This window comes from Ambystoma mexicanum, chromosome 9 (assembly GCF_040938575.1).
Source record: "Ambystoma mexicanum isolate Mex_15411 chromosome 9, UKY_AmexF1_1, whole genome shotgun sequence".
Taxonomy (NCBI): domain Eukaryota; kingdom Metazoa; phylum Chordata; class Amphibia; order Caudata; family Ambystomatidae; genus Ambystoma; species Ambystoma mexicanum.
Genome location: NC_090931.1, coordinates 1,546,747,992 through 1,546,775,395, shown reverse-complemented (window position 1 = coordinate 1,546,775,395; position 27,404 = coordinate 1,546,747,992). Strand labels below are relative to the sequence as shown.

General features: G+C 49.5%; 1 protein-coding gene across 2 annotated transcripts in view; it reads right to left on the bottom strand.

Annotated features, from left to right (window-relative positions):
• Window positions 1-27,404, bottom strand: part of LOC138489493 (zinc finger protein 383-like) — a 431,218-nt gene that overhangs the window by 172,457 nt on the left and 231,357 nt on the right. Inside the window, exons 4-5 of one of the 2 annotated variants that reach the window (XM_069617234.1) lie at window positions 20,310-20,438; window positions 19,449-19,523 (exon numbers count right to left, since the gene is read on the bottom strand). In XM_069617234.1, the coding sequence (XP_069473335.1) occupies window positions 19,449-19,523; window positions 20,310-20,438 (204 nt within the window). The remainder of the gene's footprint in view (window positions 1-19,448; window positions 19,524-20,309; window positions 20,439-27,404) is intronic. The other variant, XM_069617235.1, reaches the window with a different exon arrangement.

The following is a 27,404-nucleotide window of genomic DNA, read 5'->3' as shown; positions in this document are numbered from 1 at the left end:
TTGGCTCATTCTGCACAGAGCCCTGAAGGAGCATCGTGCAGCTAGAGAACCTGTTGGCTCATTCCAAACAGATCCCTAAAGGAGCATCGTGCAGCTGCAGAACCTGTTGGCTCACTCCGCACAGAGCCCTGAAGGAGCATCGTGCAGCTGCAGAACCTGTTGGCTCATTCCGCACAGAGCCCTGAAGGAGCATCGTGCAGCTGCAGAACCTGTTGGCTCATTCCGCACAGAGCCCTGAAGGGGCATCGTGCAGCTGCAGAACCTGTTGGCTCACTCCACACAGAGCCCTGAAGGATCATCGTGCAGCTGCAGAATCTGTTGGCTCATTCCACACAGAGCCCTGAAGGATCATCGTGCAGCTGCAGAATCTCTTGGCTCATTCCACACAGAGCCCTGAAGGAGCATCGTGCAGCTGCAGATCCTCTTGGCTCACTCCACACAGAGCCCTGAAGGAGCATCGTGCAGCTGCAGAACCTGTTGGCTCATTCCACACAGAGCCCTGAAAGAGCATCGTGCAGCTGCAGAACCTGTTGGCTCATTCCAAACAGAGCCCTGAAAGAGCATCGTGCAGCTGCAGAACCTGTTGGCTCATTCCACACAGAGCCCTGAAAGAGCATCGTGCAGCTAGAGAACCTGTTGGCACATTACACACAGAGCCCTGAAGGAGCATCGTGCAGCTGCAGAACCTGTTGGCTCACTCCGCACAGAACCCTGAAGGAGCATCGTGCAGCTGCAGAACCTGTTGGCTCATTCCGCACAGAGCCCTGAAGGAGCATCGTGCAGCTAGAGAACCTGTTGGCTCACTCCACACAGAGCCCTGAAGGAGCATCGTGCAGCTGCAGAACGTGTTGGCTCACTCCACACAGAGCCCTGAAGGAGCATCGTGCAGCTGCAGAACCTGTTGGCTCACTCCACACAGAGCCCTGAAGGATCATCGTGCAACTGCAGAACCTGTTGGCTCATTCCACACAGAGCCCTGAATGAGCATCGTGCAGCTGCAGAACCTGTTGGCTCATTGCACACAGAGCCCTGAAGGAGCATCGTGCAGCTGCAGAACCTGTTGGCTCATTCCACACAGAGCCCTGAAGGAGCATCGTGCAGCTGCAGAACCTGTTGGCTCATTCCACACAGAGCCCTGAAGGAGCATCGTGGATCTGCAGAACCTGTTGTCTCACTCCACACAGAGCCCTGAAGGAGCATCGTGCAGCTGCAGAACCTGTTGGCTCACTCCACACAGAGCACTGAAGGATCATCGTGCAGCTGCAGAACCTGTTGGCTCATTCCACACAGAGCCCTGAAGGAGCATCGTGCAGCTGCAGAACCTGTTGGCTTGGCTCACTCCACACAGAGCCCTGAAGGAGCATCGTGCAGCTTCAGAACCTGTTGGCTCATTCCACACAGAGCCCTGAAGGAGCATCGGGCAGCTAGAGAACCTGTTGGCTCATTCCACACAGAGCCCTGAAAGAGCATCGTGCAACTGCAGAACCTGTTGGCTCACTCCACACAGAGCCCTGAAGGAGCATCGTGCAGCTGCAGAACCTGTTGGCTCATTCCCCACAGAGCCCTGAAGGAGCATCGTGCAGCTGCAGAACCTGTTGGCTCATTCCGCACAGAGCCCTGAAGGAGCATCGTGCAGCTGCAGAACCTGTTGGCTCACTCCACACAGAGCCCTGAAGGAGCATCGTGCAGCTGCAGAACCTGTTGGCTCACTCCACACAGAGCCCTGAAGGAGCATCGTGCAGCTGCAGAACCTATTGGCTCATTCCACACAGAGCCCTGAAGGAGCATCGTGCAGCTAGAGAACATGTTGGCTCATTCCACACAGAGCCCTGAAGGAGCATCGTGCAGCTGCAGAACCTGTTGGCTCATTCCACACAGAGCCCTGAAGGAGCATCGTGCAGCTGCAGAACCTGTTGGCTCATTCCACACAGAGCCCTGAAGGAGCATTGTGCAGCTAGAGAACCTGTTGGCTCATTCCAGACAGAGCCCTGAAGGAGCATCGTACAGCTGCAGAACCTGTTGGCTCACTCCACACAGAGCCCTGAAGGAGCATTGTGCAGAGAACCTGTTGGCTCATTCCACACAGAGCCCTGAAGGAGCATTGTGGAGCTGCAGAACCTGTTGGCTCATTCCACAGTTGGCTCAGTCTTGGCCTACTTTTTAGGACATTCCTTCAAAGTCTCTGGAATACCGAAACTGACAAACCTTGATGGGAGAGGTGGAGCCAGAGGTGCGCCTGGTAAAGAAATCATTGTGTTCCAGTAAAATAATTAAAAAATATATTTCTAAAGTTGAGTCGGATGTCATCACTTAAATTGGTACAAATGGTGTCGAAAACGGGATGAGAAGAATTGTAGACAAAGGCCCGACCCACTCATAAAAACAGACTGAAGGACATTGAGAAGCCAGACCTGCAGCGGGGAGCATTGATCACGCATACCTAATACTTGCAGTGAAGATGAAGAGAGAGCCCAAGTACATAGGGCATGTTCCACTTGAAACCTGAATCCAGTACAAATAGAAAGGCATAGAATGTTCTAGGTCTCCCTTCAGGCAACCACCACCGGGCTCAGCTCGAAGTTAGAGACCCAATCAAATGGTATAGGAATGGAGGGAATCCTTCAGATGCTCGCCAATGGGCAAATATAGTTTTATTTGAAGTTATTAATTTATACATTTTTATAGCGCACTTAACCCATAGGCATCTAGGCGCTTGTGACAGCTTAGTTAGTTACGACAGTTAGCAGGCAAGGGATTGTTAATGAATCGCTAGTTAGTTACAATAGTAGCAGGAAGGGGACTTAATGAAACAGGTGGGTTTTCAGTCTCTTTTGGAACAGGGCGCAGGAAGGCTCGGATCTCAAGGCAGTGGGAAGGGAGTTCCAGAGGGTGGCCATGGAGACAAGGAAGCTGGCGCCTCCAGCTTTGGCACACTTGAATGTAGGAATGCATTGGCGGTTGACATAAGCGGTCCATGTGGGCCTGGCAGCGGTTGGTTTGGAGAGTCTCTGGGCCAGGTTCCCAGGGGCAGTGTTGTTGAGGCAGCGGTGGGTGATGGTGAGGATTTTAAACTTGATCTGGGGAGAAGGCTAGCTCAGGGCAACGCGTTTTTCTTGTAAGCAAGACAACCTTGTGTTAGGGAGAATTCTCTGGTTAGGCTGAATTTCCCTACCTAGTGAGTCCCCCAGCAGCTTTGCTGGATTTCTGGGGTTTAATTTTTTTCTCCTGCCAAGAGTGAGACTCTTTTACCCTCACTCTTGGACATGTTGAAGTGTGTTTTCTTGGTTAAACCTTGTGTTGAATGGGCTATGGGGTCTTTTACTCCATAGGGCCTCATGTATTTTTGTGATGTGGGTCACACAGCACCCTCTGTGCCGTGACCCAGGGGTGTCCTAGGGACTCCCCAACATAGACTCCATACCCTGGGACTGACTACTGTCTCTCAGGGCATGTAAAGTCACCAAAGACTTTGCTAGTCTTGAATCCTGAACAGAACCAGTACAAACCATCATATTGTGGACGTACTGGCTGGGGCAATTCGATTGCCCCAGGGTCTGTTAGTCGCGGGGGCACGTCTCCGTCCCCCCTGATCGAGTTTTGGCTGGTGGCAGTGGAAACTACTTTTTATATTCGACCGCGAATATTTCCCTATGGGATTTCCCATTGTTTTAGGCTAACACATTTAATTATTTATTTACGGTAGCCTTAAACATACCGCCGGTTTATATATTTATTTTTATAACTCCGGTTGGGACTTTTTGCCAAAACTTGATTCTAAAATGGCGTTGGTGTTCGCCTCTGTAACTCTGACCCAAAGTGGAGCCCTTTGTTCCACTTTTGGCGGGCTTCTCCACAGAAGCCCTCCAAAGTGGTGCCACTCTGTCTGGGGTACTTAGGAGGGGTGGAGGGGGATTTAGGCACCCTGGACTGAGTTACCTTGGTAACTCAAGTCGCACTCCGTCCTGATTGGCCCAAGTGGTGAGCCGCCCGGCTCACCACTTAGCATGTTTGAGTGACAGCTAGGCTGGGTGAATGGGGGTTTGCTGCATAAAAGCAGGGCTTTGGGGACTGGGACTTCAGAAGTCGCCACAGGACCAAGAATCCGACGAGGGAAGAGCTGAGCCGACCTGCTTCGACGACACCACCCGGTGGAGCCCTGCTGAACCGTCTCACCACTTTTTCCCGACGACCGAGGAGAACTCTTAACGGAGTGGCTCCTTCCCTTGACTGGTGGGGACAACCAGTTTTCGCCTTCTTTCCGTTCTTTGAGGTATCTCGTGGCCGCCTTGCCTGTGCCAAGCACCCCGGCAACCGGAATACCACACTTTACCCCCATACCGCGAAAGTCGGCACCAACCCTTTAACCGGAGGACTCCGCGGCTGGTTTCTTCCCGGGCAGTGCAACGACCCTCTTCTTCTGCTCTTCAGCGAGAACTTCTTCTCCCCTGACCGACGTCGAGCCCTGCTGCCACTGCCTGGAACAACTGCCACCGCTGGAGGATCCTTTCCGCTTAAGGTACCGTGTTCTGCCTGGCTTCCCTTGCTACCGACTGTACGGGGTAGATTTAGTCCCCGGCTTTCGACCCTGGGAGTGCCTGGGACACTTTGGCTAAACTTTCTGAGCCACTCTAACCTCTTTTTGACTCTTTGCAAGACTTTGAATCTCTAACTAACAGTGTGATCTGGGGCACATTTTCGCTCCGGCTACTCTAAGAGTGGGCCCTGCCTAGTGACTTTTGCTCACCTGTGACTTTATTCTTCGTTAAGCCTATTGCAAGTGTTCTGGACCTTAGAGTGGTGTGTCTAACCTATTTCTGCTTTTTCTCTCCCTTTCTTGGAAACTACTAGAGTGTCATCTAACGTTAAGCACTCACCTCTGTTTTAATTAAGTGGTGTTAACCTAGAGTTGTCTAGATAGGAGAAAGGATTGAATTTACTTTCAGTATAACTGTGTTGAAGTGCTTTTACTATATTTTTGCTAGAGTGTTTTTAACTTATGTGTATTTTAAATAAATAACTATATACTTTTGAAACCAAGCTCTGGTCAGTGTTTGCTTGTGCTATTGTGTTTTGGTACATATTGTGTATACTTTACATACTGCCTAACTCTTCTTGAGAGAAGTCTGACTGCTCAGCCACAGCTACCAGGTAAATCTGGGTGGTACAGACTGCTACCAAAGGGGTTTACTGCTCTACCTGTAGTCTTAAATCTTTTGCAGTGTTCCCCAAGGGAACTGCACAGGTTTCTGCCTAACACTGGTGTACAGCGGTGGGATTTGTATTGAGTATACATTTTATTGTGCTTTAGATACCTTAGTGCAACTAACCACAAAGCTTAGCACTGAAAAAGTAAAACCTCTAACATGTCAGTTATAGAAAGCTATAGTCAAGAGTCCCTTGCAGCCAAAACTGCTGATTGTTTAAGAGTGCTCTGTAAACATAAGGATCTCCTGACTAAGGGCAAGAAAATGGAGCTGATTGAAAGATTGTTAGCTAACCAAAGTCTGGGTGATGGTTCAGAGGAGCCTACCACTCCAGCAACTGTAGATGACAGTATTGAAGTTAACATGGAGCAAAATGTTGATGTTTCTGAGGAAGAGTCAGAAGAGGAGGGTGAGGCTGTTGTAACTGTCCCCCCTAGGCCTCTGCCTGCTCTACCTGCTGTGCCTACTGGACCTTTACCAGGTCCCACATTTAGTCCTCAGTACTTTGAACTAGAGAAAATGAAGCTAGAATTGGAGTATAAGAAACTTAATGCTCAAACTGACAAAGAACTAAGGCTAAGGGAAATGGAGCTCAAGTATGACTTAGAAATGAAGAAATTATCTGTTGAGAATGTTTCTCTCTCTGGCTCCTCTAGAAGTTCCAGTCCTAAAAGACCCCGGATGCCTAAAGAATTGGTTGGTATGTATGAGCCTAAGTTGGATGTGTTGGATTGGTTGTCTCTGTTTGAATATAATCATGGGCTCCAGAACATCACAGGAAATGACTTACTCACCTGGTTGTTCTCTAGGCTTCCCCCTGTTGCAACTGATGTGGTAATGGAGATGGGGGAGGAGGATAGGAAGGACTATGAATGTGTGAAACTAGCTTTGATAGCTAGGTTTGGGAAGACCCCTTCCCAGTATCTTAAGAGGTTTAGGAGCCTCAAAAAGCATGATGGTACCCCTTGGGCTACCTGGGTGAGTGAATGTTTGAAAAACTTAGAGGGATGGATTAAGGGTTACAAGGTGAACACTTATGAAGGTATGAAGAATTTGTTTATGTTGGAGACTATTTATGATGCCTGCTCTCCTGAGCTCAGACAACACTTGGCTGATTCCAGGGAATTGGATTCCCGGAAACTAGCTAAGGCTGCTGACTTGTGGGTTGCCAACAGGGCCACTCACAAGGATTCTGGGGTAACTCAGAAGAAGGATGGGGAGAAACAGCCTAAAAAAGACTCCAAAGAGAATTCTAATAATTCCTATCCCAAAGAGGGCCCCAAACCACAAAATAACCAGGGTAAGCCCCATGGGAAACCTAGTCAGGCTACTGTACCTTCTGGCCACAAGCCAGAAGGAGGTCAGAACAAGCCACCCTTCCAGAGAGCATTTGGACAATGCTATGTCTGTCAGGGTACTGACCATATCAAAGGAGATCCCAAGTGCAAGGGTAAACCTGCAGGGATCAGCACAGTCTCCTTAGCCTTCACTCCTGAGGATGAAGTACAGATGGCTAGTGCCCACTTTGAACTCTTTGCTGAAGAACCCTTGGGTCTTCAAGCAACTGTAAACTTAGAGCCTATGGGTCTGGTTAGTCCCCAGAATAGGGTTGTGTATAACTCCCTACCTGTTAACTCTAAGGTGTATTATGTGGACAGTGTTCTTGTCAATGGCCAGGATACTCCTGCCAGGAGAGACACTGGGGCCAGCAGAACAGTAGTGGATGAAAGCTTCTTTCAACCTGAGGATGTGGCCAAAGCACCCAAAGGTCCCACTAAAATGTCTGGAGGCCCTGTCCAAATGGTTCCTATTCTACCAGCCCTCATTCAGTGTAACAACATGACAGTGAGGATCCCTGTCAGTGTTCAGACTGAGGTACCTGGGAAGGTCCTGTTGGGGAATGACCTAAGAACTCTAGGAGTAGTGTCACATACCCCCAGGCCTCCCAGTATGGAGAAGCAGAACTTAACCAAATTGGCTAGACAGGCTACCTTGAAGGACCCTTCTAAGCCTGTGGGACCCTCTACTGAGAACCCCACTACAAGCCCTGGTGTTAGTAAGTTGACCTCTAACCCAGGCACATTTCAGGATAGTATGCTAGGAACATGGGAGCCCCAACCAAGCTCCACCCTTGTTCCCCTAGTTTCCGAGTCTCTGACCCCCCCTGCTTCTGAGGAAGAGGTGGATAGACCAACTAGGCCCCTATCTGGACCTGAGAGAACTGGTAATTCTCAGTGCTGGTGGAAAACCAGAAAAGAAAAGTCTAAGGCCAAAAACCTTCGGACTGTTGGACCTTCTACTGAAGACCCCAACTCCAATCCTAATATTAGGGGGGAAACTCCCAAAATAGGTAAAGGTAGATCTAAGAGGAAGGGGAAGCAGGTACATTGCCTAACCCCAACCCCTCCAACCAAGAGGCCTAAGACCCAACCTGCTCCCACAAGAGAGGTGGTGAGGAACCTTGGAGGCCCCTCTAGATCTAAGGGAATCCTTTATAAGGACCCCTTCAAAAAGCCTAACATAGGTTCAGAAGTTGTACCAACTTCTGAGGGACGGGTCAACCAGATCCCCTATAACAAAAAGACTGATGTTCCTCAAAGGGTCTGTAGGTCCGTTAGCTTGCAAAAGAAAACCTTTGAGTTCTCCAGTGAACATAGGTCAAGGTGTCACCATCAAAATGCTGATGGACTCTCTAGGATGTATATCATCGACTAGAGGTATGAGGTTCATCCAGGAGTGGATTAAATCCTCCTGTCCCTTAGTCTGGGGGGGGCGAGTGTTAGGGAGAATTCTCTGGTTAGGCTGAATTTCCCTACCTAGTGAGTCCCCCAGCAGCTTTGCTGGATTTCTGGGGTTTAATTTTTTTCTCCTGCCAAGAGTGAGACTCTTTTACCCTCACTCTTGGACATGTTGAAGTGTGTTTTCTTGGTTAAACCTTGTGTTGAATGGGCTATGGGGTCTTTTACTCCATAGGGCCTCATGTATTTTTGTGATGTGGGTCACACAGCACCCTCTGTGCCGTGACCCAGGGGTGTCCTAGGGACTCCCCAACATAGACTCCATACCCTGGGACTGACTACTGTCTCTCAGGGCATGTAAAGTCACCAAAGACTTTGCTAGTCTTGAATCCTGAACAGAACCAGTACAAACCATCATATTGTGGACGTACTGGCTGGGGCAATTCGATTGCCCCAGGGTCTGTTAGTCGCGGGGGCACGTCTCCGTCCCCCCTGATCGAGTTTTGGCTGGTGGCAGTGGAAACTACTTTTTATATTCGACCGCGAATATTTCCCTATGGGATTTCCCATTGTTTTAGGCTAACACATTTAATTATTTATTTACGGTAGCCTTAAACATACCGCCGGTTTATATATTTATTTTTATAACTCCGGTTGGGACTTTTTGCCAAAACTTGATTCTAAAATGGCGTTGGTGTTCGCCTCTGTAACTCTGACCCAAAGTGGAGCCCTTTGTTCCACTTTTGGCGGGCTTCTCCACAGAAGCCCTCCAAAGTGGTGCCACTCTGTCTGGGGTACTTAGGAGGGGTGGAGGGGGATTTAGGCACCCTGGACTGAGTTACCTTGGTAACTCAAGTCGCACTCCGTCCTGATTGGCCCAAGTGGTGAGCCGCCCGGCTCACCACTTAGCATGTTTGAGTGACAGCTAGGCTGGGTGAATGGGGGTTTGCTGCATAAAAGCAGGGCTTTGGGGACTGGGACTTCAGAAGTCGCCACAGGACCAAGAATCCGACGAGGGAAGAGCTGAGCCGACCTGCTTCGACGACACCACCCGGTGGAGCCCTGCTGAACCGTCTCACCACTTTTTCCCGACGACCGAGGAGAACTCTTAACGGAGTGGCTCCTTCCCTTGACTGGTGGGGACAACCAGTTTTCGCCTTCTTTCCGTTCTTTGAGGTATCTCGTGGCCGCCTTGCCTGTGCCAAGCACCCCGGCAACCGGAATACCACACTTTACCCCCATACCGCGAAAGTCGGCACCAACCCTTTAACCGGAGGACTCCGCGGCTGGTTTCTTCCCGGGCAGTGCAACGACCCTCTTCTTCTGCTCTTCAGCGAGAACTTCTTCTCCCCTGACCGACGTCGAGCCCTGCTGCCACTGCCTGGAACAACTGCCACCGCTGGAGGATCCTTTCCGCTTAAGGTACCGTGTTCTGCCTGGCTTCCCTTGCTACCGACTGTACGGGGTAGATTTAGTCCCCGGCTTTCGACCCTGGGAGTGCCTGGGACACTTTGGCTAAACTTTCTGAGCCACTCTAACCTCTTTTTGACTCTTTGCAAGACTTTGAATCTCTAACTAACAGTGTGATCTGGGGCACATTTTCGCTCCGGCTACTCTAAGAGTGGGCCCTGCCTAGTGACTTTTGCTCACCTGTGACTTTATTCTTCGTTAAGCCTATTGCAAGTGTTCTGGACCTTAGAGTGGTGTGTCTAACCTATTTCTGCTTTTTCTCTCCCTTTCTTGGAAACTACTAGAGTGTCATCTAACGTTAAGCACTCACCTCTGTTTTAATTAAGTGGTGTTAACCTAGAGTTGTCTAGATAGGAGAAAGGATTGAATTTACTTTCAGTATAACTGTGTTGAAGTGCTTTTACTATATTTTTGCTAGAGTGTTTTTAACTTATGTGTATTTTAAATAAATAACTATATACTTTTGAAACCAAGCTCTGGTCAGTGTTTGCTTGTGCTATTGTGTTTTGGTACATATTGTGTATACTTTACATACTGCCTAACTCTTCTTGAGAGAAGTCTGACTGCTCAGCCACAGCTACCAGGTAAATCTGGGTGGTACAGACTGCTACCAAAGGGGTTTACTGCTCTACCTGTAGTCTTAAATCTTTTGCAGTGTTCCCCAAGGGAACTGCACAGGTTTCTGCCTAACACCTTGCGCAAAACACAGGTTTGAAACCCTGATCCGACGCTTAGAAACCACTCATTGGTATTAAGTGTGTTATAAAAGAACAATTATCTGTTCTCGGATTGGAAGCCAGTGTGCTTTTCTCCTTGCTGCAGTGATGTGGTCATATTTGCTTGGCCCTAGGGCAGCTCTCAGGGACGTTATTCTGGATTGTAACCTGTTCAGTTCTTCTGCTACAGTGCCTCCAAGGAGGGTGTTGCAGTAGGCTAATTTTGTGCCAATAATGGCCCTGGCAATGTTGAGGCAATTGTAGTCGATAGAAAGGGTCGACTTGCATTGATGAGCTTGGTCCCGTACACAGCAGATGAGGCAATGGCGTTGATGTGATGGGACAAGGTGAGAGTGGCATCTAGATGGAAGCCGAGCGTCTTAACAGCCGAGGAAATGTGGATGGGGTAGCTGTCAATGGTGAACAGTTGGTAGTATGAGCTGAGTTTGGCGGGGTGTGAGGGGTTGCAACAAGAAGGAGTTTAGTTTTCTTATTGTTGAGGTATAAGCGGTGGATGGCCATCCAGGCTTGGATGGTCTCGTATATAACGTTGATTTTTTGGGAGTCCAGGAGGTGATCACCAGTGAGGGGAATGAGGATCGTCAGCGTAATTTGTATACCTAATGTTGAGGGAGCCAAGCAGGTCAAAGCAGGGTTTAGAATAGACATTGTAGAGGGTGGGGGAAATGCAAGATCCTTGGGGAATTCCACAGGCGATTGTTGTAGGGGTGGAGGGGTGGTTGTCCACAAAGACTCTTAAGGTTCAATCCGCCAGGAAGGATGCAACCCATTTGGTAGCATCAAGAGAAAAGGGGATAATGGTGGTCAGATGATGGCAGAGGATGGTGTGATCAACCAGGTCAAAGGCTGCGGACAGGTCCAAAAGCATGAGACGTGAGAGGTTTTCTGAATCTCTGGCATCATCTAGCTGGTTCTTGCGGTCAAGAAGCGCAGATTCTGTTCTATGGCCAGGGCGGAAGCCGTATTGGCGTGGGCAGTATCTGGAGGTAGGTTGCCAATGATGTGCTGGTAGTTGGTGGGGATGGAGGGGTCGAGTGAGGGCTTCTTGAGGAGGGGTGATATCCAAGATTCATTTTAGTGAGAAAGGGATGGAGAAAGAGGTTAATGAGGAAATAATGAGGTCCATGATTTGTGGCAATAGGAGGTCTGCACACTCTTTGATGAGGGGAGCAGGGAACTCGTCTGCTTTGAAGTTGCTGGTGTGGTTTCTGACCCTGTACTGTCTCCAATTTTGCAGACCAATGTGATGTTTACCGTCATTACTGGGAGGAGTAAAAATGGCCTCTGAATATGAAACAGAGCAGGCGAGAGTCAGAAGCCCGCAGAGCCACGTCAATGAGAGGCAGACAGGAGAAGGGGCGAGTAACGGAAGAGCCCAAGTGGGGCTGAGGAACCGGAAAAGCAAAGAGGAGCTGGAAGTCCAAGCAGGGCTAAGAAATTAAAGAGCCAAAGAGGAGCTGAGAAACCAAATAGCCCAAGCAGGGCTGAAAGCCCAACACGGGCTAAGAGAATGAAGTGCTGCAAAGATCTCTTGTAAAATGCTCTCCTTCTAGACCTCTTTATTCCTCTGGCACCAACTCTCTGTTTGCTTTCCTCAATGGGATCTCTCCTATGGAAAAGCCTCCCCCTCCCACTGCGTAACCTTCTTAAGTTCAGAAAGTTCCTCAAGATGTTCCTCTTTTCCGACTCCTTCCCTTCTTCCCCCCTCTGCTAACCACACAGTTGCTGTGATTGGTGTCTTGGACCCTTACGCATCCTCAGGGCCCCTGACTTCTCACACCCAAACCCCCCAGCTTCTGTCTACCTTCAGCACTTGCCTCGGCACACCCTCCGCACTGGAGTCTGGCACTTTGTCACCCAACGCATCTCCTGGCTGCATAGCACGTATCATACCTTGTACTTCATCTGTGGCTCACCCTCAAGCACTGACACATCAGCACCTACCCCATTGCCCCCTTCCCTGCTGCACTTGTAGGCGCGTTATAAATGCCATATGATATCAATGCTCACAAGGCATAGTAGGCTCGGCTGTCTCCTCCCCCTCTGTATTTCTTCTTTTGTGTATTCTAATTGCACTGCAATCCCATGTCCCCTCCCTGTTGCCTTGTGGGAGCTTTGAAACTGAATTTACTTGCTGTATGTGCCCTTAACAAGCAAACAATAAACTAAACTAAACTAAGAGCACAAGAGGGGCTGAGAAACCGAACAGCCCAAAAGGGGCTGAGAGACTGATGAGCCCAAGAGGGGCTGAGAAACCAAATAGCCCAGGAGGGACATAGAAACCAAATAGCCCAAGAGGGGCTGAGAAACCGAATAGCCCAAGAGGGACTGAGAGACTGAAGACTGTAAGAGGAGCTCAGAGACTGAATAGCCAAAGAGGGGCTGAGAGACTGAATAGCCCAAGAGGGGCTGAGAGACCGAATAGCCAGAGAGGGACTGAGAAACCGAATAGCCCAAGAGGGACTAAAAAACCAAATAGCCCAAGCGGGGCTGAGAGACTGAATAGCCCAAGCGGGGCTGAGAGACTGAAGAGCACAAGAGGGGCTGAGAGACTGAAGAGCACAAGAGGGGCTGAGAAACCAAATAGCCCAGGAGGGACATAGAAACCAAATAGCCTAAGATGTGCTGAGAAACCGAATAGCCCAAGAGGGACTGAGAGACTGCAGACTGTAAGAGGAGCTCAGAGACTGAAAAGCCAAAGAGGGGCTGAGAGACTGAATAGCCCTAGAGGGGCTGAGTGACCGAATAGCCAAAGAGGGGCTGAAAGACCGAACAGCACTAGAGGGGCTAAAAAACTGAAGAGCCCAAGAGGGGCTGAGAAACCGAATAGCCCAAGAGGGGCTGAGAGACTGAAGACTGTAAGAGGAGCTCAGAGACTGAATAGCCCAAGAGGGGCTGAGAGACTGAATAGCCCAAGAGGGGCTGAGAGACTGAATAGCCCAAGAGGGGCTGAGAGACCGAATAGCCCGAGAGGGACTGAGAAACCGAATAGCCCAAGAGGGACTAAGAAACCAAATAGCCCAAGCGGGGCTGAGAGACTGAATAGCCCAAGAGGGGTTGAGAGACTGAATAGCCCAAGTGGGACTGAGAGACTGAATAGCCCAAGAGGGGCTAAGAAGGTGAATAGCCCAAGAGGGACTAAAAAACCAAATAGCCCAAGCGGGGCTGAGAGACTGAATAGCCCAAGCGGGGCTGAGAGACTGAATAGCCCAAGCGGGGCTGAGAGACTGAAGAGCACAAGAGGGGCTGAGAGACTGAAGAGCACAAGAGGGGCTGAGAAACCAAATAGCCTAAGATGTGCTGAGAAACCGAATAGCCCAAGAGGGACTGAGAGACTGCAGACTGTAAGAGGAGCTCAGAGACTGAATAGCCAAAGAGGGGCTGAGAGACTGAATAGCCCAAGAGGGGCTGAGTGACCGAATAGCCAAAGAGGGGCTGAGAGACTGAACAGCACTAGAGGGGCTAAAAAACTGAAGAGCCCATGAGGGGCTGAGAAACCGAATAGCCCAAGAGGGGCTGAGAGACTGAAGACTGTAAGCGGAGCTCAGAGACTGAATAGCCCAAGAGGGGCTGAGAGACTGAATAGCCCAAGAGGGGCTGAGAGACTGAATAGCCCAAGAGGGGCTGAGAGACCGAATAGCCCGAGAGGGACTGAGAAACCGAATAGCCCAAGAGGGACTAAGAAACCAAATAGCCCAAGCAGGGCTGAGAGACTGAATAGCCCAAGAGGGGTTGAGAGACTCAATAGCCCAAGTGGGACTGAGAGACTGAATAGCCCAAGAGGGGCTGAGAAGGTGAATAGCCCAAGAGGGTCTAAAAAACCAAATAGCCCAAGCGGGGCTGAGAGACTGAATAGCCCAAGCGGGGCTAAGAGACTGAATAGCCCAAGCGGGGCTGAGAGACTGAAGAGCACAAGAGGGGCTGAGAAACCAAATAGCCCAGGAGGGACATAGAAACCAAATAGCCTAAGATGTGCTGAGAAACCGAATAGCCCAAGAGGGACTGAGAGACTGCAGACTGTAAGAGGAGCTCAGAGACTGAATAGCCAAAGAGGGGCTGAGAGACTGAATAGCCCAAGAGGGGATGAGTGACCGAATAGCCAAAGAGGGGCTAAAAAACTGAAGAGCCCAAGAGGGGCTGAGAAACCGAATAGCCCAAGAGGGGCTGAGAGACTGAAGACTGTAAGAGGAGCTCAGAGACTGAATAGTCCAAGAGGGGCTGGGAGACTGAATAGCCCAAGAGGGGCTGAGAGACTGAATAGCCCAAGAGGGGCTGAGAGACCGAATAGCCCGAGAGGGACTGAGAAACCGAATAGCCCAAGAGGGACTAAGAAACCAAATAGCCCAAGCGGGGCTGAGAGACTGAATAGCCCAAGAGGGGTTGAGAGACTGAATAGCCCAAGTGGGACTGAGAGACTGAATAGCCCAAGAGGGGCTGAGAAGGTGAATAGCCCAAGAGGGGCTGAGAGAAGAAATAGCCCAAGAGGGGCTGAGAGACTGAGGAGCCCAAGAGGGGCTGAGGGACTGCAGAGCTGAAGAGGGCCTGAGAAACCAAAGCACACAAGAGGGGCTGAGAAACCGAATACACGAAAAGGGGCTGAGAGACCAAATACCCGAAAAGGGGCTGAGAGACCAAATAGCCGAAGAGGGGCTGAGAGACTGAGGAGCTGCAGAGGGTCTGGGAAACCCAAGAGGACAAGAGGGGCTGAGAAACCGAATAACCCAAGAGGGGCTGAGAGACTGAATAGCCCAAGAGGGGCTGAGAGACTGAATAGCCCAAGAGGGGCTGAGAAGGTGAATAGCCCAAGAGGGGCTGAGAGAAGAAATAGCCCAAGAGGGGCTGAGAGACCAAATAGCCCAAGAGGGGCTGAGAGACTGAGGAGCCCAAGAGGGGCTGAGAGACTGCAGAGCTGAAGAGGGCCTGAGAAACCAAAGCACAAAAGAGGGGCTGAGAAACCGAATAGCCGAAAAGGGGCTTAGAGACCAAATAGCCGAAGAGGGGCTGAGAGACCGAAGAGCCGAAGAGGGGCTGAGAGACTGAGGAGCAGCAGAGGGTCTGGGAAACCCAAGAGGACACGAGGGGCTGAGAGATTGAAGAACCCTAAAGGAGCTGAGAGACTGAAGAGCCCAAGAGGGAGTGAGAAACCGACTAGCCCAACAGGACGTAGAGAAGGTGGGGGAGGGTTGACCCACAGACCCAACAGGAGACCAGAAGAGCAGCAGATGGCAAAGTTCCAGCCGCAAAACAGACACCGAATTCACGCAGCCAGGTGTCACTTCAGAAGTAGGTTGCCGCAAAAGGTGTTGGGGAGAGAAAAAGTTGAGTGGCCCACCAAGGGGTTGCCAATCTGACTACTCCCCTGATCAAGTTGTAAAGGATTTGCCATATCGTGCCTCCAGAGGCACCCAGCTTCATTCCTTCCTCTCGTTTACACTATCACCTTTAGCTTCAGTTCCTACTCTTCACTCTATTCCACCCCTGCTCTACTTCTCCTTCCTTATGTCCAGCCACTCTCCCCATCTGTCTGTGTCCCCTCTCCTCCCTTCCACCATCTCTCGCCATTCTCCTAGGCCTCTCCCCACTTCACTCCCCTGTCACCAGTCACGTTCCTCTTCCCTCTCTACTCCCCTGCCTCATGATCTGACACACTCTTTACGCCTTTCTCTACCCACTACCACCCAGACCCTGGCACACCATAACTACTACTCCCCCTTCCACTCTCATGGTAAACACCCTCTGTCAATTATTTTCACTCTCACACCCTCTCTCAAGCTGTTCTTCTCCTGGTTCTATCCCCCTCTTTTCATTGGTTCCAGCGCTCACCTGACTAATTGGGCAAATCTGTGGCTAGTCTATCCTCAGGCGCTTGGGTTACACAGGTACAACGCTTTAACAGCTCCTCCTGGCCCCGCCCCCTTTTCAATCTCTATTTCCGGGTAGCAGCCAGCTTCTCAGGCTGCTTGTTTTCCTTGTGGCTTTCTTCATGTGCTGTGAGCTTTGCTTCAACTTTGGTTTGGGGGGCGATTTCTTTTTCTTTCTTGCTCCCCTGCAGTCTCTTTACACTCTCAGTTTGCTTTCTGTTGCTCCACCATTTGCCGGGGGTCTGTCTGCGGTTGGTAGGTTTGGTTTCTCATCTTTGGCAAGATTCCCACTCCATTCCATTTCTGTTTTCAATTCATTCCATCTGGTTCCGATCCTGGTTTTCTTGGTTACACCTAGCTGCATTCTGGGAGATTATGTCATGGAAACGCTGACCAGAAAAAGTACTGGGTGGCATTGTGTGACAGAGGGCGGTCACTCCGACTCTGGGATATGGCTGGATGTGGCTTCACAGCCAGCTAGGTCCCCTGCCAGTGGTTGAAGTGTACAAAAAGAAGTAGTGGAACTATATTCCCTGCTGGCCTGCACCCACTCCCCACAAGCCCCAACGCAAAACCCCAAACACATGCACCTGCTGTTTAAGGGAACGTTCAGCGCATTGCACTGAAAGTGCAAGTTTCAACTTCTTCCTATGTTTTTATTTTAAAACAAAACCATTCCAGAACAGTTTCTTTTTAAAAAAAAAAAAATGATAGGAACAGTAAAACTTAGTTTAAAAAAGTAGAGGAGCACCGCTCCCAACCGCCCCAGCTCACTTCGACCTCTGTCCCCTACCGTAGGTTAGGAGGGGCCCCTGTTCACCCCCCGACAGAGTCATAACCCTGACCCTGTCACAGTATGTGCTATTTGCCCCTCACCTTACTCGTTCAATTTCTTTCAGCCCCAGCTGTCACTCACTGTACATCTCCCATGTATGCACATCTCCCATGTATGATATGATATGATATGGCATTTATCACGCGCCTATACACAAATGTTTCAAGGCACGACGAGGCAAGGGATGGGGAACAGAGGGAAGACAGACAACAATCCTACTAGGGCAGGTGTCATTCAGATTGCGCAAGTGCATGGGAAGGAGGAAGTGTGAAAGGGCGGGGGGAGGGGACAGTGCAGTACATGGGATAATAGAATAAACAGCAATGAGTAAAAGCACGGCCAGCTGGTGGCAAATGCAGGGGTAAGTGCAGACATTAGGTATCAAGCGCTGGTAGTGGGACTGTAGGGATACAGAAAACAGTCCCCAAGTGTGGGGGTTGCCAGGAAGGCAGTGCAGGTGTGTGACTGGTGGGGGAGGGGACCTTGGCCCGAGAACAGAGGGTTGCCAGGTAACCAGTGCAATTTCAGCCAGGAGATCAGCAGTGGAGAGGAGGAGAGAAAGCAGAAGCAAAGAGGAAGGTCTTGAGGTGCTTCCGGAACTGGAGATGATTCTCCTAGAGTTTCAGGGAGGCAGTTCCAGAGGGAGGCCCCAGCCGAAGAAAGATCTACCACCAACTCGTTGCTTGGAGAAGCGACTGACCCTGAGGGAGTTAGAGGCGGATGAGCCAAGAGCTCAGGAAGGAAGATATTTATGAAGAGATAGTTGAAGGTATTGAAACCCCCGACCCCGGAAGTCCTTGTGGACAATGCAGAGGGTTTTGAACTTAATCTTCTCAGCCACTGGGAGTCAATGCATGATGGTCTCAATGCATTGTTCTAGCCTAGCTGTCACTCACTGTACATCTCCCATGACGGCCTGAATGCATACACTAAACGTGGCTATCACCTACTGTGCTTTGCCACAGGACTGTCTAAAAGCATCCTTCTACCCTTGCAGTCACTCACTCTGCATCTCCCATGCATGACGGTCTCAATGCATTGTTCTAGCCTGGCTGTCACTCACTGTACATCTCCCATGACGGTCTGAATGCATACACTAAACGTGGCTATCACCTACTGTGCTTTGCCACAGGACTGTCTAAAAGCATCCTTCTACCCTTGCAGTCACTCACTATGCATCTCCCATGCATGACGGTCTGAAAGCATACACTAAACGTGGCTATCACCTACTGTGCTTTGCCACAGGACTGTCTAAAAGCATCCTTCTACCCTTGCAGTCACTCACTCTGCATCTCCCATGCATGACGGTCTCAATGCATTGTTCTAACCTGGCTGTCACTCACTGCGCATCTCCCTTGACTGCACCAGTAAATTATCTACACTTAGTAGCCTTCTAGTGTGTTCTTATCCAGTGGCGTCAGTTCTCAATAATCATAGGGCTATCCGAAGTGGCAGGAGGTTCTGCAACACGATCAGACATGCAGCCAATCAGGAGTGCCTGTACCATGGTAAGAAAAGAGACCACCACCAGTCCAAAATAGGAAATGCAGCACACAGAAAGCACCTCTACCATGCTGAGAGGAGACAGGACCACCTGCCAAACCCAAGACATGCAACCAATCAAGAGGCCTGTACCATGGTAAGAAAAGAGACCACCACCGGACTAACATAGGAAATGCAGCACACCAAAAGCACCTCTAAAAGGGTGAGAGGAGAAAGGACCGCCTGCCAAACCCAAGACATGCAACCAATCAGGAGTGCCTGTACCACGGTAAGAAAAGAGACCACAACCAGTCTAACATAGGAAATGCAGCAAACCAAAAGCACCTCTACCACGGTGAGAGGAGAAATGACCACCTGCCAAACCCAAGGCATGCAACCAATCAGGAGGCCTGTACCAAGGTAAGAAAAGAGACCACCACCAGTCCAACATAGGAAATGCAGCAATCCGGAAGCACCTCTACCACGGTGAGAGGAGAAATGACCACCTGCCAAACCCAAGACATGCAACCAATCAGGAGTGCCTGTACCATGGTAAGAAAAGAGACCACCACCAGTCTAACATAGGAAATGCAGCACACACCAAAAGCACCTCTACCACAGTGAGAAGAGAGAGGACCACCTGCCAAACCCATGACATGCAGCCAATCAGGATGCCCGTACCAAGGTAAGAAAAGAGACCACCACCAGTCCAACATAGGAAATGCAGCACACCAAAAGCACCTCTACCACGGTGAGAGGAGAAATTACCACCTGCCAAACCCAAGACATGCAACCAATCAGGAGTGCCTGTACCATGGAGAGAAAAGAGACCACCACCAGTGCAACATAGGAAACGCAGCACACCGAAAGCACCTCTACCATGGTGAGAGGAGAGAGGACCACCTGCCAAACCCAAGGCATGCAACCAATCATGAGTGCCTGTACCATGGTAAGAAAAGAGACCACCACCAGTCCAACATAGGAAATGCAGCTCACCAAAAGCACCTCTACCATGGTGAGAAGAGAAATGACCAACCCCAAGACTGCAACACAGCAGAAGTTCTCGGACCATGAAGAGTTCCCTGCTCACAAAGAATTTCCAAGGGTCATTGTTAACTCACCTGACTCTGGATTCAAGATCCTTCTTCCTGCTTCCTCGGCACAAGGAGCAATGATAATAGAAGCTGGGTCTTCATCTTTACTCAAATAAATCATGAAGAACAAGTGTCAGAAAGTAAGGATTGCGAGCTTTAACCAACTAAAAAGAAACATTTAAACCAATATCATCCTCCAAAAGCAGTCACTGCAAATGTTACAGGTTTAATCTTTTTTAGTTTAGTTACTAGTGTGTAAAACAAGAGCCGAGTGTCTCATATAAAGCGCTGAATATTCCAGTAACGCTTTTAAAACTCATCTATTGCTTGCAGTAAAACGCTACAGCCGAGTGTTTTCTTATCAATTTTCGATTTTATTTAATTTATTTATTTATTTGCATTTATAAAGCGCACAAGTGGCCCTGGGGCATCGTGGCGCTGTTACAGATTGCGTGGCTTACATAAGTAACGTAACAGTCGTGAGTACATAGGATAAAACAGATGTAAGAGTTAGGTGCAGAAAAAAAGAGCATACATTGGGCTGTTATTAGGGTTAGAAGGAAACAACATGCATATGCAAGTTGGTTTGTGACATTTAGGAGAACAGTAGGGTTTTTAGCGTTTTGCGGAAGGTGTAGTAGGAGCTTTCGTTTCTTAGTGTGGTGGGCAAGGCATTCCAGTATTTTGGTGCGAGGTGCTGAAAACTGGACCCCCTGCTTTCGATCTATATTCTATTGACATTGAATAACACAACAGAGTAAGTTAAAATGATGAACCCTTTCCTGGTATAATTCTGAGGTTTGCATTTGATCCCCCTTTGGGGACTGGAGCAGAGGAGGGTGGGGTACTTGTTATATATGTTGAATGTCAGTAGTATAGACACTGTACCTTTGCATTCTCCTGAGCGGAGACCGTCTTCCTTTCTCTCTCTCCCTTCTGTCTCCGGAGGGTGGATTAAGTGGAGGTCTTCCTCTCTCTTTATGCTGAATGACTCTTCAGGATTGGTCACCGTGCCACCTGTCATATAAAGTAAATATCTATGATTTCCACTCGCAGGACATGAATACCAAGCATTTGGGCCTTTACCCAACTTCCCATGGCTGTAAGAACAACTGGTGTCCAGACTGGTCAGCATTCAAGACCACGGGCCAATGTGGCAAAATTACTCCCTACGGTGGTCATTCTCCATTGAGAGGGTGCAGGGGATGGCGGCTGTACCGAGGCCATCTGACCCCACCGGGAACACCACCACAAACTATACGTGCCAGCAGCCCGGGCCGTCAAGCGCGCAAGCAAGCACGCTGCATGAGCCATATCAGAAGGTGTTGGGGTCTCTTCCGCTGCTCCTCAAACATGTTCCGGGCTGTGTTGAGGCATGCCCCTACATCATACATCCTCTCTTCTGTGTGGATTGTGTCCCTCGCCCATGCCTGTCCTCGCTTGTGTGTGGGGGGTGAGGGGCTGCTGTCCCTCTGGATCACCTGCATCCAAGGGCTCACACCACACCTTTAGTTTGGTTTTTTTACTTCCCGCCCCTCTACAGTGACCGCACTGCTGCAGCCTCAGATTTCTTTTGAATTGTGCAAATGTAAGAGAACCTGGACCTGTTATTCTTTTTTCTGCGGAATGTGTGCTTAGAATTCCTTTGGAACTGTTGTTCGGCCTCTTTTCATCACATGCCCTTTTGGATTGAGCTCTGCAATTCTGGCTTTCCCTGGACCTCATTTTCTCTACAATCTGGGAACTTTTATTTTTTGTCTGGGTGCTGTCGGGGTGCTTGCTGTCCTCGTGGAGTTGGGGTTCTGTTGGATTGCTACTTGAATGGCTACCAGTATTTTGATCGTATTTCTGGGGCTCAACTGTTCACATTCTATCCCTTCCGCCACTGGGGTGGGGGTCGTCTTGGAAACCCAGACACAAGTACCATTGCATTTGCTGTGCAAACCTATGTATTCGGCTTGGCTTTGGCTGTACTGAATCTAATCAGTCTTCTTCCCACTGCTGCTTCTGGGCGGGTGATGCCAGGAAGGGACAGGAACTTTCCTTGGTAACATCTAGGAGATCTGTGAGAGCTTATCTGGGACCACAAACGTTTCCTGATAAAACTAAAAATCTACATTAGATCTTCTGGGCTTCATGGAACATAGCAGCAAGAAATATTAGTTCATATCACGCTATGAATCGTTTAGCAATTGGAGTTTCGACCTGCGAGGCCAGACCCAAAATTAAGCCCTGTCACTGTGTTTCTATGCAACCCCCTCACTATAGCATTCTCTCCCTGGTTGTCTGGTGTTTCCTCTGTCTCTGTCCACACTACCGTTCCTCCATTAATCCCAGTTTTCCTCCATATCATATTATCTCCCCTTCCCTCATTCTGCCTCTTCCTTGCTACCACCTTGCCCTTTTTCCTTCTTGTTCCTCCAGTTTCCTTTCCCCATAATTATTTATTTTTTGCTTATATGTAATAAAGTGCACGTCTTTCCAGAATCATTTGGGAAGGGAGCATTAGCTCATAGAAAAAACTGAAATACAATAAAAAGTAAGAGAAAGGAAGAAAACAATACACCAATTATTTAAAACAGATGAGTGTTAGTGCAGCCGTAAAGACTAAGCCAGCCTAATCCAATAGACAAGGGAAATCATGTGAAAGAGATCCCCTCTACTGAGAGGAACTGCCAGGTATGCCAAAGCACTTACGGCAGAACTGGAGAGCAGAAGGCTGTGCATGGAGAAGGGATGAGTGGAGCCCAGGACGTGGGGACTACACATTTCATTGCCCGAACAACCCTCACGTCTTCCAGGATCTCGGGAGATGCCAGGTGAAGGAAAGGAGCTCTGTTAGAGGCAAAGAAAGACGCAAAGCCGAGACCAATGAGAGCAAGCACCCGAACGCTACCGGAGCCTCAAGCAGACATCCCGCTGCCTGGAAGATGCAAACCAAGTACAAAGGTACGTGGCCAGACTGAGAGGGACTAGAGGTCAGTGGAAGTCAGTGCAGAAATATGAAAATTGGAGCAAAGCTGTGATCCCCTCCTAAGGGTTTTTCCGTTGGGATATAAAACCAAGACTGAGACACCATCACAGAATAACAGTCACATAGATACATGGTTAGTCATCAGCTTATTTCTGCCCATCTGGGATTAATCCAGATCCCATACAAAACTTTGAAAATGATCAGGTGTGCACGCTAAAGACAATTGGTGAGATGTCTGCACGGATTCTTTCAGTTTGTATTCAGTTCACGGACATTGCAAGTGAAGCTTGCTAACCTGTTACCTCCTTGATTCACCAGTAATTCGGTCGGTTTACCCCTGGCTGCCAGATGTCCCCCGCCAAATACAATAAAAAGTAAGAGAAAGGAAGAAAACAATACACCAATTATTTAAAACAGATGAGTGTTAGTGCAGCCGTAAAGACTAAGCCAGCCTAATCCAATAGACAAGGGAAATCATGTGAAAGAGATCCCCTCTACTGAGAGGAACTGCCAGGTATGCCAAAGCACTTACGGCAGAACTGGAGAGCAGAAGGCTGTGCATGGAGAAGGGATGAGTGGAGCCCAGGACGTGGGGACTACACATTTCATTGCCCGAACAACCCTCACGTCTTCCAGGATCTCGGGAGATGCCAGGTGAAGGAAAGGAGCTCTGTTAGAGGCAAAGAAAGACGCAAAGCCGAGACCAATGAGAGCAAGCACCCGAACGCTACCGGAGCCTCAAGCAGACATCCCGCTGCCTGGAAGATGCAAACCAAGTACAAAGGTACGTGGCCAGACTGAGAGGGACTAGAGGTCAGTGGAAGTCAGTGCAGAAATATGAAAATTGGAGCAAAGCTGTGATCCCCTCCTAAGGGTTTTTCCGTTGGGATATAAAACCAAGACTGAGACACCATCACAGAATAACAGTCACATAGATACATGGTTAGTCATCAGCTTATTTCTGCCCATCTGGGATTAATCCAGATCCCATACAAAACTTTGAAAATGATCAGGTGTGCACGCTAAAGACAATTGGTGAGATGTCTGCACGGATTCTTTCAGTTTGTATTCAGTTCACGGACATTGCAAGTGAAGCTTGCTAACCTGTTACCTCCTTGATTCACCAGTAATTCGGTCGGTTTACCCCTGGCTGCCAGATGTCCCCCGCCAAACAATCTGGCAGTTAGCATGTTATGGTCACTTTCTTGTGTAGATCTAATCTGCATCCCAACACAACAATCAAACAGATCTCTCGACAGAATGATATAATCAATAACAGATGTGGCTCTGTCACTCTCCCACATGCAGGCGGGACTTAGGTATCCCGCCACACTCCCATTAAAGACAATCAAGTCCCACTTCTCAAAGAATTAATCAATTTCTTACCATTTTTTACATTTATACCATTTCCCTTCTGGGTATAGAGCAGAGATAAGCAATATGAATTCAAATCTCCTGCGATTAGAATACCAGGAGCTTCAGCAATGCACTCCAAGAACTCATCCAAGGTGGAACAGACATGGTTATAATAGAGATTTATGGAAACCATACTCTTTAAAAAGTTATCAGAGTAGTAATAGAGTCTGGTTGCAAGAATACCATGATGAGATTGTGTTCACTACACCAGTTATGGGACAGCCATACAGTCGTCCTCCTTTATTTCTCACAATATGGTGAAGCCATCAATCTTTCATTCAGTTTGCAGCCAGGTTTCTTGCAGCATTACCAAATAAAAAGGATTTTTTTGTTGTTGCTGCTAGTCATCTCATTTATAAAGCTCCTATATGCCCTTGTGTTCCAACGTAGTACATTGAGTTCACCATTCACTAAAGCAACACATGTTTTTTTAAGCATCTGAAAGCCTTTGGTCAAAATCCCTGACAACAGAGAGCAGACATTGCTCTAATGGTTCCCCATTCCTCCATTCTCAGCTACCAGGGACTCAACCACCTCCTGCCCATGAATTAGCTACCAGGGACTCAACCACCTCCTGCCCATGAATCACATCGGCAGTCTCCTTCTGCTGGTAATAGGCCCTTTCCTCTAGCATTCCTCCATTCTCAGCTACCAGGGACCCAACTACCTCCTGCCCATGAATCACATCGGCAGTCTCCTTCTGCTGGTTATAGGTCCTTTCCTCTAGCATTCCTCCATTCACAGCTACCAGGCACCCAACCTCCTCCTGCACATGAATCACATCGGTAGTCTCCTTCTACTGGTTATAGGCCCTTTCCTCTAGCATTCCTCCATTCTCAGCTACCAGGGACCAAACCATTCTCAGCTACCAGGGACCAAACCCCCTCCTGCCCATGAATCACATCGGCAGTCTCCTTCTGCTGGTTAGGGACCAAACCCCCTCCTGCCCATGAATCACATCGGCAGTCTCCTTCTGCTGGTTATAGGCCCTTTCCTCTAGCATTCCTCCATTCTCAGCTACCAGGGACCCAACCACCTCCTGCCCATGAATCACATCGGCAGTCTCCTTCTGCTGGTTATAGGCCCTTTCCTCTAGCATTCCTCCATTCTCAGCTACCAGGGACCCAACCTCCTCCTGCCCATGAATCACATCGGCAGTCTCCTTCTGCTGGTTATAGGCCCTTTCCTCTAGCATTCCTCCATTCTCAGCTACCAGGGACCCAACCTCCTCCTGCCAATGAATCACATCGGCAGTCTCCTTCTGCTGGTTATAGACCCTTTCCTCTAGCATTCCTCCATTCTCAGCTACCAGGGACCCAACCTCCTCCTGCCCATGAATCACATCGGCAGTCTCCTTCTGCTGGTTATAGACCCTTTCCTCTAGCATTCCTCCATTCTCAGCTACCAGGGACCCAACCTCCTCCTGCCCATGAATCACATCGGCAGTCTCCTTCTGCTGGTTATAGACCCTTTCCTCTAGCATTCCTCCATTCTCAGCTACCAGGGACCCAACCTCCTCCTGCCCATGAATCACATCGGCAGTCTCCTTCTGCTGGTTATAGGCCCTTTCCTCTAGCATTCCTCCATTCTCAGCTACCAGGGACCCAACCTCCTCCTGCCCATGAATCACATCGGCAGTCTCCTTCTGATGGTTATAGGCCCTTTCCTCTAGCATTCCTCCATTCTCAGCTACCAGGGACCCAACCTCCTCCTGCCCATGAATCACATCGGCAGTCTCCTTCTGCTGGTTATAGGCCCTTTCCTCTAGCATTCCTCCATTCTCAGCTACCAGGGACCCAACCTCCTCCTGCCCATGAATCACATCGGCAGTCTCCTTCTGCTGGTTATAGGCCCTTTCCTCTAGCATTCCTCCATTCTCAGCTACCAGGGACCCAACCACCTCCTGCCCATGATTCAAATCGGTAGTCTCCTTCTGCGGGTTATAGGCGCTTTCCTCTAGCATTCCTCCATTCTCAGCTACCAGGGACCCAACCCCCTCCTGCCCATGAATCACATCGGCAGTCTCCTTCTGCTGGTTATAGGCCCTTTCCTTTAGCATTCCTCCATTCTCAGCTACCAGGGACCCAACCACCTCCTGCCCATGAATCACATCGGCAGTCTCCTTCTGCTGGTTATAGGCCCTTTCCTTTAGCATTCCTCCATTCTCAGCTACCAGGGACCCAACCACCTCCTGCCCATGAATCACATCGGCAGTCTCCTTCTGCTGGTTATAGGCCCTTTCCTTTAGCATTCCTCCATTCTCAGCTACCAGGGACCCAACCACCTCCTGCCCATGAATCACATCAACAGTCTCCTTCTGCTGGTTATAGGCCCTTTCCTTTAGCATTCCTCCATTCTCAGCTACCAGGGACCCAACCACCTCCTGCCCATGAATCACAAACGTAGTCTCCTTCTGCTGGTTATAGGCCCTTTCCTCTAGCATTCCTCCATTCTCAGCTACCAGGGACCCAACCACCTCCTGCCCATGAATCACATCGGCAGTCTCCTTCTGCTGGTTATAGGCCCTTTCCTTTAGCATTCCTCCATTCTCAGCTACCAGGGACCCACCCACCTCCTGCCCATGAATCACATCAGTAGTCTCCTTCTGCTGGTTATAGGCCCTTTCCTTTAGCATTCCTCCATTCACAGCTACCAGGGACCCAACCACCTCCTGCCCATGAATCACAATCGTAGTCTCCTTCTGCTGGTTATAGGCCCTTTCCTTTAGCATTCCTCCATTCTCAGGGACCCACCCACCTCCTGCCCATGAATCACATCAGTCGTCTCCTTCTGCTGGTTATAGGCCCTTTCCTTTAGCATTCCTCCATTCAAAGCTACCAGGGACCCACCCACCTCCTGCCCATGAATCACATCAGTAGTCTCCTTCTGCTGGCTATAGGCCCTTTCCTTTAGCATTCCTCCATTCTCAGCTACTAGGGACCCAACCACCTCCTGCCCATGCATCACATCGGCAGTCTCCTTCTGCTGGTTATAGGCCCTTTCCTTTAGCATTCCTCCATTCTCAGCTACCAGGGACCCACCCACCTCCTGCCCATGAATCACATCAGTAGTCTCCTTCTGCTGGTTATAGGCCCTTTCCTTTAGCATTCCTCCATTCTCAGCTACTAGGGACCCAACCACCTCCTGCCCATGAATCACATCGGCAGTCTCCTTCTGCGGGTTATAGGCCCTTTCCTCTAGCATTCCTCCATTCTCAGCTACCAGGGACCCAACCACCTCCTGCCCATGAATCAAATCGGTAGTCTCCTTCTGCTGGTTATAGGCCCTTTCCTCTAGCATTCCTCCATTCTCAGCTACCAGGGACCCAACCACCTCCTGCCCATGATTCAAATCGGTAGTCTCCTTCTGCGGGTTATAGGCGCTTTCCTCTAGCATTCCTCCATTCTCAGCTACCAGGGACCCAACCCCCTCCTGCCCATGAATCACATCGGCAGTCTCCTTCTGCTGGTTATAGGCCCTTTCCTTTAGCATTCCTCCATTCTCAGCTACCAGGGACCCAACCACCTCCTGCCCATGAATCACATCGGCAGTCTCCTTCTGCTGGTTATAGGCCCTTTCCTTTAGCATTCCTC